We start from the raw sequence: 15,896 nt of genomic DNA on the forward strand, positions 1-15,896 counted from the left end.
TCACCTTCTTTCATGCTGTGTTCTATGACCCTCAGTGCTCTTACGCTGTACATCTGTTCTGAATTAACCTTGCTGCACATGGTGGGTTTTTCTCCTCCCAGTGCTTGCCACTGCCACTCCCAAACTGTGAATGCAAAGCAAGACACATCCCTCGCTTTTATGGTGCTCTCAGCATGTAGCTTCTATTGAAGGCCTATTCCTATATTTTTCGCCTCCTCCTCTAGGATAGCAGTTTCACTAAAGCTCAACTGAAAGGGCGTAATAAGGTATTCTGATGTTTCCAGGGAATTTTAAAACTTAGCACAGCGTGCCCCTAAGGACTGCCTTTTGGATGCTGACAGAGTTGTGCTGCTGCATTTAGACTAAATGGCTAAATCAAATGCACTAGCAATTCCTTCTTTTTTTTTTTTTTTAATCCTCTAGACAGAAAAACAAATTCCTCACTCCTGTGTTTTATTTAATCGAACCCTAAACACCCTCCTTAAGATCTTCTAGCCACATAGTGATAGGTTTTTTTTTCAAGAGTAAGCATCTCAAATAAGAAAAGTATTTTTAAAAAGCAACTGCCAAAACATGAAGAAATATTTCTTTCCTCGAAAGTCAGATGCCTCTAAATGGGCAGTTTGAGAGCCAAGTTTCCTGAAGACTGACTTCAACGTTCCCATTATCTGCCAGACAGTACATTAAAGGATGCACCCTTATTATTATCCCTGGTGCTTCTGCCGTCCGGGTGGCCTGGTTAAACCCAGAGCTACTTAGTCACACCCCCCGATTTCTAACCGCCTCACCCAGACCTCCCCATCAAAAACTTTCAAGTTTTGTACTAGAGTGACATACAAAGACTTGCTTTGGGTGGGAAACCAGCCTGAGCCGCAGCTTTTCGACCCAACCTGGGCCGGACCCAGCCGGGGGTGGCGGGGAGCAAAGCGCAAAGCGCCGGGGCCGCAGGCGGACGCCGCTCGCCCTCCCGCGCAGACCCTTCGCGTCCCCTATTTCTGACATGAGCGGGTTTTGGGTTTTTTTTTTTAACTCAAAGCGGCAGCCCCAGTACCCCGGCGCACGGCCGGCAGGCCCTGCCCGCCCGCTCGCCCTCCCGGCACCGGCCCGGCCCGGCCCGCCGCCCCCCGCAGCCCGGGGCGGCCGCCGGCGCTCCCCTACCTCTCTCGTCCTCGTCGATGCGCAGCGCCATGGAGATGCACTCGAAGGCCCGCTTGTGACAGGCCCGCACCGTCTCGGGCGCCCCGCCGGGCTCGGGCGCGTCGCCGGCCCCGGCCCTGCTGCCCTTGGCGGCCATGAGGGCGCCGCGGGAGAGGCGCTCGCAGAGCCAGGCGAAGAGCAGCCCCAGCTGGAAGGCGACGAAGCGGAGCAGGGCGAAGGCGGCGAAGAGCGGGTACGAGAAGTAGTACAGGTTCCGCTTGTGGGGGGACGCCGCTGCCGCCGCCCCCGCCGGCGGCACGGGGGGGGCCGGCCCGGGCGGCGAGGAGGGTGAGGCCCCGGCGGCCGGGGGCGCGGAGCTGGAGCCGGCTGAGCCCTTCTTTTTCCCTCTGCCGCCCGGAGAATTCATTCACCGCCGTCGCCATAACCCGCTGCCAGGGACTGACAACAACCGGCCATGGCGGCGGCGACGCCCCTTTCGCTCGGCCCCGGGGGAGGAGCGCGCCGCGGCCCCTGCCGAGCGCGGGGCGGCGCCGCCGCCGCCCCCAGCAGCAGCGACAATAGGAGGCGGGGACGGCGCCGCGGGGCGCCTACAGCTCCCGGCGGGCCCCGGGGCGGCGGCGCCGCCGCGTCCTTCCGCACCGCTGGAGGGGCGGACGCTGGGAAGCGTAGTCCCGGGGCGGAGGGGGCGGGCGGCCCGCGGCGGCCCCAGCGCCGGGGGCAGCGGCCCGGCCTCCGGCGGGGACCCCGACGGGCGGGGCGGCGGCGGCCGAGCTCCGCGTCCTGTCGGCGCCGCGCAGCCACGGCATCGGCCGCTGCCGAGAGCCTTGGGTGTCAGCGCCGCGACACGCACCGAGCCAGCGGAACGACGATGAACGGCTGAGTGAAATTAATCGTTCTGACTGGCACTGCGGGCCGCCCCGCGGGCAAAATGGAGGCGGGTACCCCGCACCGCTCCCCGCCTTTTTTTTCCCCACCCACATTACAAATATGAATACCCAGTTGTCCTAGCCACTGCCACCCATTATTTGCCTGACGATAATACTTACTTGTTTGAGTCTGCCCTGATGAGACAGACCCTTCCGCTCCCTACTCCTTTGGTTATTTCAAATCTTAAAATGCTTTGGTACACTCGGTCTAGCAAACAAGGGGAGGCATCCACACATCAGCATTCACAAGTTCTGTTCCTGGTTCTGCGACTGCTACATGCAGCATACAGCAACCCCCTTCCTCTGCACTTCAACCTTCCCCCCCTTTTATTTTTGGTTGTTGGGTGTCTGCTTGTTTGTTTTCTTTTGTCACGCACTCACTGTTCTACAAATAAAAACCTGAGAGCTATTGGTGTTACACTATGACAGGATCATCTCTCTCCAACACCCCAGAACCACATACAGTAGCCTAGGCTGTCCCAAAAGTATAAAAAGATACTATAAATTAATTCAGTGCAGCAGCTAGCTTCCCCAGTTTACAGCGAGAAAGTGGGGATGCTGGGGTGTGTTAATTAAAAGAATATGCCAAACTGAAATAGCTCTGTCCCCAATGTTTTATTGTCTTTTCCTAAATTACTATGAAACTACTGTGTTTTTTTCTTGTTTGCTTATGCCACATATAGTTACTTCCAGTACAGAAAGTTTCCCCTGGTAATGTGTATTGCTTTTCTTAAATGACTGAGCAGAGTTGTTTTCTTTTAAAGACAGAACCAAGGATTAGTTTTCTTACTGTATAAAATACAGAATTTTATTAGCATATAAAATAACTATTCATGACCTAGAACTGTTATTAGACAGAGACAGTAAACCTATCAGTGCCAAAAAAAGCAAGGTTCATTAAGTATTTTTCTTCTGTATTTTATAAGAAGGATGATGTACTTCTATTGTGAAGATATCACTAAGTATTTTCCAGTCCACTCATGACTGGAAAAAGTTCAGTATGTAATACTTTTATTTTCAATATATCTAACTGTCCTATATAAAAAACACCCTAACCACCACATTTCCGGATATAAAAATTTAACAAATTTTGGAATACCAAATAAATTCCAGAAGCTTCAAGCAGTGTTAATATTATGTAGCATTCAAAGATGTCAAGTGAAGCAGGCCATGTGACAACAGATTACCGATCTACAGTCTCTATTATCCACCTACTATCTGAAGTATCATCCCATTCCTGAGCTAAATAGTAAAAAGCTGGTGAAGGAATAAGTTATTAATAAATTAAAGGACAGATTGAATGACAGTAGGAAAACAATGAATCTCAAACAATTCTGACTACTCAGTCTATTCAGTTACTTTTACTTTTTAAAAAATTTAGAATGACACCTTTGTAAGTCACATGACTATATCACAGCAATAAAATACAGACCGATGCACTGGTTAACAGTGCACCTGTTAGGGGAATAACAACTTGTTAAGCCAAAACACCGCTTCAGAAGTAGACATCAGTCAGGAATTGTGAGCAAATTATAATGTTACAGAATCAGTTCACTATTGTAGCTATTAAATATTTTAGTGATCTGCAAGTTGAATCACCCTACCCTCCTAAATGAATGCTAGAGCCAGCTTAATAAGGACCTGTCTGTGAACTATTATAATTAATAATCTGGCATAAGATTAATGTAGTTTAAGGGGGAAAAAAAAAAAAAAAAAAGCCTTGAAAAACCACATCAGAGCAATGGATAGCTTTCTGCTGGCTTAGTGAGATGTCCTGGCTCACCAAGTGTTCTGTTGAACACCAGAAAAGGGTGGGGGAAGAAGTAAAACCTTGTGTTTTCCAGAGCAGGCAACTATTAGATCACCTCATCCACCTGACTTGACTTAGCCCTGAAGATTGAGGACTCGTAACATACAAGAGGCAGAACATGGTAGCTCAGCAAAAGGTTTTGGAATCAGAGCAGACAAGCACCACAGTCCCAGCAATTAGAAAGGTGCAACTACCCTGACACCACAACTCACCATTGCACAAAAGGTGGAGTTAGGAAACCTTCTCACTCCCAACACGATATCATTGCAAAAAATGAATATAATAGAGCATGTATAAATGGGGAAACAGGGGGGCTAGGGGCAAAGGATTCTTTTTTTCCCTTGTGTCGTGGTTTAGCCCCAGCCAGCAACTAAGCACCACACAGCCACTCGCTCACTCCTCCTACCCCAATGGAATGGGGGAGAGAATCAGAGGAGTAAGAGTGAGAAACACTCCTGGGTTGAGATAAGAACAGTTTAATAATTGAAATAAGGTACAAGAGTAATTATAATAATAGCAATATAATGATAACAATATACAAAGCAAGTGATGCACAATGCAATTGCTCACCACCTGCCAACTGATACCCAGACAGTTCCCAAGCAGTGATCGCTGCTCCCCAGCCAACCCCCCTCAGTTTCTATACTGAGCATGATGTCATATGGTATGGAATAGCCCTTTGGTCAGTTTGGGTCAGCTGTCCTGGCTGTGCCCCCTCCCAGCTTCTTGTGTACCTGGCAGAGCATGGGAAGCTGAGAAGTCCTTGACTAGCATAAGCAGTACTTAGCAACAACTAAAAACATCAGCGTGTTATCAGCATTCTTCTCCTACTAAATCCAAACCACAGCACTATGCCTGCTACTAGGAAGAAAATTAACTCTATTCCAGCCAAAACCAGGACACCTTGGTAGCCAATGCTACAACAAATTCAGGTATTCTAAATGTATTTCTCAAGTGTCACTGCTAGAACATGATGAAAATTAGAAGAGAGCCTCTTCATCCTCACCTGTTCACATGAAAAAATGTATTTGTATTCCTGTTTTAAGTTTTAGAAAAAAATCTCAGGATTTTGCCTTCTGTGTTTTCACCTAGCCTCCTCGACACCAGCTAAGTTTGGCAGCACTATGTACTCAAACTGACACAAGGGTAGCATGTGGTTCTGCTACAATTCCAAGCCCTTCAGTTGAGTATCAAATCTGTGACTGACTGCACCAGTTTTCAAGCCTGCTGTAAACATTATTTCAAATTCTCTGATTCCCACTTCATCATTACCATTAAGAATTAGATGATTACATCAGAGCATAAACTGAGAACACAGCATTTTCTGTTATTTCTCCATATCGCTGATCTTTTAAGAGCATCAGCTAGATCCTTCATATGTATTGTTGTAACTGCAATAAGCAGACAGAAAAAGGAACAGTCCTATTGCTGTAAAAGAACGAAAAAAGTTTATTTTCTCAAAAAAAAAAGTTTAGACCACAGGAATGTAACTACTTTCTCAAGCCAAAAATAAAAAGGTTCTAAAGGCCTTTTTAATCTACTAGCACAAGCCATGTTACCAGACACAGAAATTAATTCCCAATGAAAACTAAATGAAGAAGTCAGGCATAGATGTTCAAACATTGGTGCAATTTGATACAGTACAACAACTAAAGAAGCGGTAGATTTTCCATTTCTTGATAGCTTCAAGTCAAGACAGGATTAAAGCTGATACCTAGAGAAAGCTGAGCAGCTGCATTTTTCTTAGCAGAGAGACAACTGGGCAAAATTAATGGCCAACAGTGTTTTGCAAACGGTACTCTACACAGCTCTGAGAGGTCATTTCACTAACAAAACCCCCTTTTCAGTTCAAAATTAGTTTCAGCAAAGTTACTTTGCACAAACGTCACAGCACACTCCTCAGACGCCGAACTGCACTGATTATCAGCAGATTTCTGTACCACAAAGCTTTGAAGGGCGAGTGTTTTTCAAAGGCTTGTTGGGAGAACAGAAACATCCCACCAGCTTCAGTCCTGACAGGGCACTTGCAAATGCAATCACCTGCTTGCTCCCCCACAGCTGGCCTCAACCAAGGCTCCTCGGCCTACACCTCAAAACGGTTAACGAGCGTCAGGACAGAGCCTCTGCTTTGGCAAGGAAGACCGCCTGAAGAAGACGACCGCCTGAAGAAGACGACCGCCTGAAGAAGACGACCGCCTGAAGAAGACGACCGCCTGAAGAAGACGACCGCCTGAAGAAGACGACCGCCTGAAGAAGACGACCGCCTGAAGAAGACGACCGCCTGAAGAAGACGACCGCCTGAAGAAGACGACCGCCTGAAGAAGACGACCGCCTGAAGAAGACGACCGCCTGAAGAAGACGACCGCCTGAAGAAGACGACCGCCTGAAGAAGACGACCGCCTGAAGAAGACGACCGCCTGAAGAAGACGACCGCCTGAAGAAGACGACCGCCTGAAGAAGACGACCGCCTGAAGAAGACGACCGCCTGAAGAAGACGACCGCCTGAAGAAGACGACCGCCTGAAGAAGACGACCGCCTGAAGAAGACGACCGCCTGAAGAAGACGACCGCCTGAAGAAGACGACCGCCTGAAGAAGACGACCGCCTGAAGAAGACGACCGCCTGAAGAAGACGACCGCCTGAAGAAGACGACCGCCTGAAGAAGACGACCGCCGCCCCAAACGCGGACCCAGACCAGCCCCTCACCGCGGCGCCAGCGCTTTCCCGCCTCTCTGGCGGTTGAAGAACCGCCGCGCGACCCGACCCGCCCCGCGACCCGCCTCCACGCGCCCACCCGCCAATGGGGAAGGGGGCTGAGGCGGGAGGAGGCCCCGCCCATGCATGACGTCACCCACCGGCCGCCCGAGCTTCCCGTCCCTTTCCCCCTCCCCGCCGGCCGGCTGCCCGGGGCGGGCGGGGCCCCACCCTGCGCAGGCGCAGCTGCAGCTCGCCGCGGGTCGGCGGCGGCAGCGCGACCGTTTCACTTACGTCAAAACCATTTACGGCATCGCCAGCGGCTCTGGTTGCTGTGGAGAGGCTGCGGGTGCCCCGCCGAGCCCCGGACCCAGCGGCGGGTGAGAGCGGCGCGCGGGGGTCGCCTCTGCCCCGCGGGGCGGTTGGGGCATGGCCGGGGCCGCCCCCGCCGGCGCCCGCACGTGTCCGGCGGGGCGGGGCGGGGCGGGGCGGCGGGGGGGGGGTCCCAGCCCGGCCCCCAGCGGGGGGTCCCGGGGCACCGGCGCGGTACCGCGGCGCGGCGGGCAGGCAGGCGTGCGGGGGCGGGGGGAGCGGCTGGAGGCTCCGCCTTCCTGCGGGCGCTCCCGGCCGGGCAGGGGAGCGGGCCGTCGCTGGGGACTCTTGTTCGAAATGACGAATGCCGTGTTTTCTAATCCCGGTGCCGTTTTCTTCAGCGGGCGTCACGCGAACCTTAAGACGCTTCGCAGTTCTGTGTGCGGGAAAAGCGCGTACGAGTTTGGCGGGGCGGGGGGAGCACGGAGCAGCTCCGTTTGCGCTCTGGTAATTGCGCCTTAGTAACCGGCGATGCGTGTCAGTCAGCTAACGCTGGTCTTTCTCTCAGTCTGCTGACCAACTCTTCTGTTGCTTTCCAAGATTACGTCCAGCAAGTTCCACTTTTCAAATCATGGAGGCAGAACAGATTATGGAGGGACAGCCACAGGTATTGCAAGAAATGCTTTATGTGCATAACGCTGCATGCATAAAAGGAGCATTCGCACTTTGCTGACCGTGTGTTATTTTACAGGTTCCAGAAAATCCCCATTCTGAATACGGTCTCACTGAAAATGTAGAGGTAACAAAGATTTTGTTGCTGTAAAGGACAGTGGAAGTCATGTTCCTAATCAAGGGGAAAAATGTTGAGTCTCGAGTCTAACTTCAGCAAATGTAATGTTCCCTAGAAAGTTAGATGGAAATTGAACCAACAGATACTAGTCCCTTGCATAACTGGCTGTTAGTGTATTTTCTGTTGCGTTGCTTCCATTACATTAAATGGTACTGAAGTAAATAATGAACCTTTTAATGAGGTGGGATTTTTTGGAAGTATCCTATGATCATTATCTATTCTATTGCTATCTATTATATTTAGCTATATAATATACTATGCCACAGAAAGCCAGCCAGACTTTTATTACAGGGAGGGGAATAGGAGGAGTTGATGGCATTTCTGCAGAAGTATCGAAGGGAGTGATTCTTTTCATATTCTTGTCAATCGAAATATTGCGTCAGAATAATCTAAGCTGTCTTTAATTCCTTATGCTGAGAAAGAGTAGGCACAATTCATTCTCTCTGCTGGAGGTAACAACGTGGGTTAGAATAATAACTCCATGACATTTATTTACTATTCCTTATTAAAGAAATGCCTTCAGTCTCTCTCCATTATAAGCTCCTACTGCATGCTAAGCTTTTGCAGAAACTTTTCTTAAACATCCTTTGTGACTCGCCTCCCCGATAACTGCTTCTCCGTGTGCCTCAACTTCCACTACAGAACCATAACGCATTGGATACATTGGTCCCTTATCGGTAGATTTGTATATGTTGCCTTGAGTACATTTGGTTTACTGGCAGAGGTAGGGTATCCTTTTTTAACTACAGTTAATGGTGCAACATTTAATTCAGCACTTTTTGACCAAAAGGCACCTGGAAGCATTTTGCATATGTTTTCATTAAAGTGTCCATCTATATTTTAACAGAGTACAGTCTCAAAGTGCTTGACTTTAAGAGAGTCCCTTTTGTCAGACTTCACCTGAATTTCTTGTTCTTTTAGCATTTTGTGTTAGAAGCACGTGCATACAGGAACCATTTAACTGAGACTGCTCTTGTTAATTGTCATTCCTGTTTCAGTGGTGTAGCATTTAAATTTGTGAATGCAAAAGCAGAAATAAAAATGATAGAGATTGGGTGTCTTCTGTTTTAGAAAACTTATGACTTCCTAACATTGTTTCCCCAAAACATAAGAATTTAACAGAAGGCTCCTCTGGATTAGGTTTTTGTGCAAGGAAAAATATGCACTTAAATTTTCTTAAAAGATGTAAAGAAGTTATTGCCAGTGAATCACAGAGAGATGGGTACTTTGTTAGCACTCACACTTCAAAGTAGATGTGGCTGCTAAATTACCAATGTTCATTCACTTTTTTTCCCTACTTCAGAGGATAGTAGAAAATGAGAAAATAAATGCAGAGAAAACATCAAAGCAGAAGGTGGATCTTCAGTCGTTACCCACACGTGCCTACTTGGATCAGACAGTTGTACCTATCTTGCTACAGGGACTCGCTGTTCTTGCAAAAGAGAGGTGAGATGCTTCAACGTTCCTTCTGTTCTTAGGAAAAAAAGTAGGTCTCAAACTTGGGTGGTGTGTCACCTTTTCAGACCTCGCACACCATCCGTGGTTTTGCTAGTTGTAAGAATGTCATTACCACGGGTTTATGAACCTATGAATTATTATGATTGCCCATGCAGGATGTGTTCCTCACTTGGGTGCATATGGAGTGATAAGAGTTATTTATTGAATTTGTGATCTCCCAATGAGGTATGCTACTGCAAAAGTTTTGGAGGGAAAAATGTATTTTTTTATGAATTTTATCACATAATTCACCTTATAGAAGCAAGGCAAGAAGTTGTTCTAGTTTTGAACAAGATTTTTGTAGTGTGGAATTAGAGAGTTCTGCGTGCCATTTAAAAGACAGACAGACAAGTCAGGCCTGACATGCACCTTTGTCAGAGATTAAAACAGTTTCTAAAAGATGAGGCTGAGCTGCACTGTCAATTCAGTAAGAAGCAAACTGATAGTTTATCCTTTGAGTAAAGATTATGCTGTCGAGGTGCCCCAAATCTCTTATCAGTCAGCGTAGAAGGGTATTCTTCAATAATAGCAAGCAGTTGTTCATCTTATCCAAATTGATTTCTGGCCTTCTGGTGTATCTGAGCTATTGGTGAGTCATACTGCATGTAACCATTTCTCAATTTTGCCAAAATAACATTATCAAAAGCTGGTATGGGTGACCATAATCGCATCACGGTACCTACAGCCAGAAGCCAACAGTGTCTTAACCTCAAAAGGAGTTGTGAATTTGAACTGCATTGTACAGACAGCTAATTAGGCAAAAGAGCATTTGGGAAGGTACACCCCGTGTGTGCACCTGAGCGGCGTGCAGATCTTCAGCTGACATCTGTGGGAGTTCTGCAGCAGACTGAATGTAAAGCACAGCCTGAGGTGGATACCCCACGCTTACAGTCTGGATACTTGTGTTACAGACAAACTTTTTTTTTTTTTTTTTAAATCTTTCTTCACTGTGGAAGGAGCTGTTCTTTATGGGGACTCATCACAGGAGTGAAATTGGAACATTGATAGAAGAGGTTGGAGAACATATAGGAAAAATACCTAACAGTGTGAACCTACCAAGGTCAAATTGGCTATTCAGCTGAGCATATTAAAACCTCAGGGATGAAAAAGCTGAACTACCAGCTCTGCTGTGTATAATCTTCTGCTTAAAATTGAACTGGGAAGTAACTAAGGATGCTAATTTCTTTTTCTAAGGAATATAGAGATGTTCAGGGAACAGCCCAGTACATCTGATGACTATGCCTGAAATTCAGTAGAAATTATCCAGGATAGGAGCATATGGATAAATGACATATTTGGGAGAAGTGAATACCACTTTTGTGAGATCTTGTAAGTCTCTTGGAGTTCACTGAAAGAATCAGCAAGGACATACAAACAGGAATCCAGATGATACAGTCTGTTTAAATTTCCAAAAGGTTTCTGGCACAGTCATTCACTAGAAGCTTTTAAAGAGAGTTAATTGCTGTGGGATTAAAGGAAAAGCCTTTATATGGATGAGGAACTGATTGGAAGATATGAGGCAGAGTAGATGGTGAAATTTTGGTGAATTTTCATGGTGAAATGAGCTCAACACTAGAATCCTGGAAAGGATCATTTATAACCATTTGAAGAAGTAGCTGACAAAATTTGTTAATGATACTGAGTTTTACAGAATAGGTTGGGGTGTTGTGTGTTTTGTTTTCTGTTTGGGTTTTTTTAAGTTGATCAGTTGTACATAATTGCACAGGAACTTCATAAACTCGATGTGAAACTATGGAAGACTGCTATGAAAAATTGAAACTATGACAAAAAGTGAAAGACTGAATACAAATAAAGACAAAATGATGCACCTAGGAGGGTAATAAATACCCTAATGCTAGTGACAAAATGATAGATTCCAAGTTGACAATTACCCTTATGAAAAAATACCTTTAAACTGTTAAATGTATATGTCAATGCATTGCTCAATCAAAAATAAATTCTGAATGGTAGGACTTAGAAATTAAAGGGGTGAAAACAAGCATAATGTCACTATTTAAATTTATAATGTTCTTGTATTTTTAATATTGTGTGTGATTCCAGTTCCCCTACATTCTGGTAGAATGTGAAAAAGTAAGAAGAGTGACAATGTGGTCAGAAGTATGGAGTGCTGTCTGTATACAGAATGACTGAATAGATGATAACCGAGAAAAGAGACTTCTGTGAGAGAATATATTAGGAATGTGTTAATCACAAATAGCACAGAGATGCTGAATTGGGATGGATTGTTTATTATCTCTTCTGATACAGTAATCAAATTAAGTGAAACAGGTAGCAAATTCATAATGAACAAAAGGAGGTGATCTTTCACATGTGACATAATTAAGCTATATAACTTTTTTGCCTCAGGTTGAGGACATTAACATTTTACTTGGGCTCAAGGGGCAACTGGTCAAAGTTGTAGAGGAATTCACCCAGGACTATTATAGGTGCAAGCTCAGAAAGCCGGTACATGATTGAAAGCCAAAAGGGTGGTCCAGAGAAGTATCTCTGCGCACTTGTATTTTTTTTTATGCTATTTATAGGGATATTTGCTCACTGCCAGACCTTTGGTCTGCCCCAGTGTGGAGTAAGTAAATTTGTCATTTATTCTGCGGACAAAATCCAGATTAGTAGGATTCATGCACTGTAGCTGGAGGAGCTGTTTAAAAAAACTTAATGGACTAAGGCTAGCGATCGGAAGTGTTTACTATTGACTACTTGCAAGTTACAGCACTTCTCAAGCTTGATGTTTTTGTTGACGTTTCATTGTGTTCATTTCAGTTGCCAGAAACCATGAAAACAGCTCTATAATGCACAAAGCTACACAGTAACCATTTGAAGAAAATGAACCAAGAAAGCACTGACAGATTAGCTTTTACTTTATATAGCATGAGTTAACGAAATAGGCAAATGGATGTAACTTCCAATAATGTACATACAGTATTTATGCTTACAGACTATACCCTAGTTCTAGGTATGCAACTGTTCTAGCAGTTTAGTAACATTGAACCAATGGTGACTAAGACACCTTATTAAAACTTTCTCATCAGACATAAACTGGAAATTTACAGGGTAGCTCTAGGTAGTTGGTCGTCCCTAAATCAATGCTTATTAGTGTTTGGGAGGAGGTATGCTGCTTTTAAGGGAAGGTGATTAGTTCTTCAGCTACCTAATTTCATATAACAAAAAATAATTGCTTTTGATTTACTTTTTTTTTTACAGACCGCCAAATCCCATTGAATTTCTAGCAGCATATCTTTTAAAAAACAAGTCACAATTTGAGGACCGAAATTAACTCCATAAAAATGAGGACAATTTGGCTGCTAGACTGAAATGCTCATTTGCCGCAATTCATTTTCTGCTGTAAAAATCTTTTGGAACCGTCATGTTGTCTTTCTTAATCGCACAATTTGCTTTACCTTTTGAGTTATTTAATAAAGAACACTTTACATTTAATTTGTTCACTTGTTTTAAACTAGCTGTTAAGAGACTTTCAAAATAAAGTACTGAAACTGCACTGCTGGATGAAAGTCTGAATAATTCCATGGGGCTACATCACCTGAATGCATGAAACAAAGGGGAAAAATTTGTTATGGGAATCACATGGGTGATAATGTATGTAACTTAATCTGATTTTATATAGCACCCTCCATATGCAACATGCCTAAACAGAAAGCAAACAAATTAAAAGCAGTTAGAATTTATTTTGAGGAAGTATTGAGTAAGTAGAGAGGAGAGAACTTGCTTCAGAACATCAGGAAATGGGTTTAGCTAAACAATTAGATTCAGCAGCTGAACAGATCACCCCAGGCAACGTCCAGTGTTTCAGATATTTATATTAATGAGGTGTGCTGTTCAGCATTTGTCATTGATCTCCTGGTACTGGTGTGCTGAATTTAACTGACACAGAATAAAGTTTGAAGGGACTTAAAAAAGGTTCTGTAATTCAATTCTCTGTACTGCTAGCCCTAGCTGGAGCGTTCTTTCTCTGTCAAAGATAAAATCATAGAATATCTCAAATTGGAATGAACCTGTAAGGATCATTGAGTCCAACTCCCTGCTCCTCGCAGGACTACCTAAAACTAAACCATATGACTAAGAGCATCATCCAGATGCTCCCTGAACTCTGACAGGCTTGGTGCCATGACTGCTTCCCTGGGGAGCCTGTTGCAGTGACTGACCACCCTCTTCAGTGAAGGACCTTTTCCTAATCTCCAAGACAATCCTAATCTACCCAGTAAAATACCAAGTATTCTGATTTTTTTTCCCTGGGGTTTACTAACACCTCTTCCCCAGCCCCCCCTATTTTTAACATCTTTTTCTGACCCCTTGTTTATTTTTTTCCTGTAACCTCAGTAGGGGTAAAGGCCACAGACCTCAGGGTACAATATAAGAAGCTGCAACAAAAGACTAGGGATCAGAAGAAAAAGCTAGAATTAAGCCAGTAAACAGTATGTTGTGAAAAAATACTAGCAAAGCTCTGAAAATACGAATATTGTAGCTGGAGAACTGGCTCGCTAGGTTATTGGCAATGGGTACAGGGACTAGACACAGCCCTCAGAATTCCTATTTTTGTTTTCTGAAACTTGTAACAAGGAGCGTAATCAATGTTGTTCACTAGCACTGGATACTGGAATCCAGATTAAGCATAGCCCAGTTTTTAATAGACCAGGAGAATGACCATAATTGGTTTGACAGTCACAGAAATGGTAAACTTGGCTTCCAACAGTTGCTCAATTAATGAAAATCCTAAGTTTTTATTCAAGTAAACTTCAATATTGCCATCTTACCATTCCCATCTCCATTCTGTGTTTCTTAGCTAATTGCTTTAACATAGCAAGCAGCTAAAAACTCATAAATGAAATTACTTGCTGCAAGGGTTGGAGGTTTTTTCTGTGTGACATTAAAGGCTGCATAATTTTTTTGGTAATTATGGATAAATTCACAAAAAAAAGAGACTTAGGACTCTCATTTGGTTTATTTCTGCGATGACTTAAAGATATAAACTGTATTTGCAGTATATTAGGTGGCCCACTACACAAATAATATTTTGCCTTAGTTCTCTGACATCTGGATGACTTTCCTATGGTAATCTGAGGATTTTTTTGTTTTAACATAGCTTTTCTTCTTTAACAGCTTAGATATATGTGGGTAAGAGTGGCCAAAAGATAGATCCTTCAGAGGAAAATACATAACTTTTTGATTGTCTGCTAACTTGCAGGGGCTGGAATGAGATCTGGCTGTTACTCCTGGTAGGAAGGTTCTCAATATTTTCCATATTTCTTAATATGCTGAGGTAAACATTGCATTAGTGTGGTCCAAGAGCAGTAAGATTGGGGAACAAAAAAATTTGAGATAAACCTGCAAACCCAAAACCAAGCCTAAAAAGCTCTATTTCAGAAAATGTATAGAAATTGTGGAATGAGATTATGAATTCTATTGCATTATGGTGAACACAGTCTCCATCAAACACTGACACTTAAGAAAGACGCTGAAAAGATTTTAACAACAGTGTTTTGACTTTCTGGAATGAATAATAACATTTAAGTGAAGACAAGACAACACCAGAAAGACTTGGTACTGCTATTTTTATTGCTAAAGCGGCATTCCAGGGTTTCGTCCATAGGTGACAACATCGCAAGATTTTAAGAATTGTTACATGGGGCAGGGGGGAAATCTATGCTGATCCCTAATTTCTGTGTTGCAAATTTGTTCAAGACCATACAAAAAGAAGCAGCTCAACGCTTAATCTTACCTAGACAGAGCAATTTTCCTCTAATATATCACCATGCCTGAATTCAGAATACAATCAGCTTTCTCAGCTTACAGTAACACCCTCCAAGCAGCTGCACAAAAGCTTGTAAACACGCTGGGTTTCTGACAGCTCTTGCATCAACCTAGATTCACAAAGTATGAGTACCAGTCTTAAGGTGAGCTGCCAGCAGCATGCCACCTACTCAGCTGTTGGTGCCACCATTTGGTACATGGTGTCACCTGCTGTTGTCTTCCCATCTAGGCTAGTTCAAGAGAATGAAAAAGCCATGTTCACAAGGAGACAATGTTAGAAGATTTACTACAGCAGCTTTTCTGGCCAGCTCCCTCCAAGAAAATAAGTTGAAATGTTACTAGCAGCAGTGAACTCACTAGCTCTAAGAAGTAAGTGTTAGTGATTCTTGCAAGGGTATGACAAGTCAACAAGAAAAGTGCAACCATATCCCTTTACTGTTAAACTGGCTTCACCAATTAGGATCTGCTGCATAGGGAATACTCCGTAACAGGAAGAAGATAGCAAGTTACTATCTGAATAATCAGATCATATCTGAATAATCCAGTTCTCAGGGTTAAGGAAGTAATGATAAAGTCCAAATTTTCAAAGCATTTACTTGTTTTAAACTCTCCCCACTACAAACCAATGAAAATTTTGTGAAGAGGCTTGACAGATGCTTGCTATCCCAATTTAGTCCAGAAAGAAGTACTATTTTTCCACAGGAAACACCAGTTCTGAGGGCTTCAAGATAAATGTATTTCATTTCGAAGTACAAATTAAAAACCAAGTCATTTTACATTTATGAAAATGAGGAACTCATCAATAAAATGGAGACCAGATACAAGGGGCTACAAGTTACTAATGATGTAGAATAAAAGCTTTA

General features: G+C 44.2%; 2 protein-coding genes across 5 annotated transcripts in view; one reads left to right on the forward strand and one right to left on the reverse strand.

Annotated features, from left to right (window-relative positions):
* Nucleotides 1-1,564, reverse strand: part of SPAST (spastin) — a 36,910-nt gene extending 35,346 nt beyond the window's left edge. For all 4 annotated transcript variants that reach the window (XM_075706790.1, XM_075706788.1, XM_075706789.1 and 1 more), the window contains exon 1: nt 1,159-1,564. In XM_075706790.1, the coding sequence (XP_075562905.1) occupies nt 1,159-1,564 (406 nt within the window). The remainder of the gene's footprint in view (nt 1-1,158) is intronic.
* Nucleotides 1,565-6,948: 5,384 nt separating this feature from the next.
* On the forward strand, nt 6,949-12,711 carry DPY30 (dpy-30 histone methyltransferase complex regulatory subunit). Its single transcript, XM_075708095.1, has 5 exons — nt 6,949-6,967; nt 7,500-7,566; nt 7,651-7,698; nt 9,053-9,195; nt 12,469-12,711. Exons 2-5 carry the CDS (start codon nt 7,531-7,533, stop codon nt 12,539-12,541), a joined length of 300 nt encoding a protein of 99 aa, XP_075564210.1. The 5' UTR covers nt 6,949-6,967; nt 7,500-7,530; the 3' UTR covers nt 12,542-12,711.
* The last annotated feature ends 3,185 nt before the right edge of the window (nt 12,712-15,896 follow it).

Source organism: Pelecanus crispus, chromosome 3 (assembly GCF_030463565.1).
Source record: "Pelecanus crispus isolate bPelCri1 chromosome 3, bPelCri1.pri, whole genome shotgun sequence".
Classification (NCBI taxonomy): Eukaryota; Metazoa; Chordata; class Aves; order Pelecaniformes; family Pelecanidae; genus Pelecanus; species Pelecanus crispus.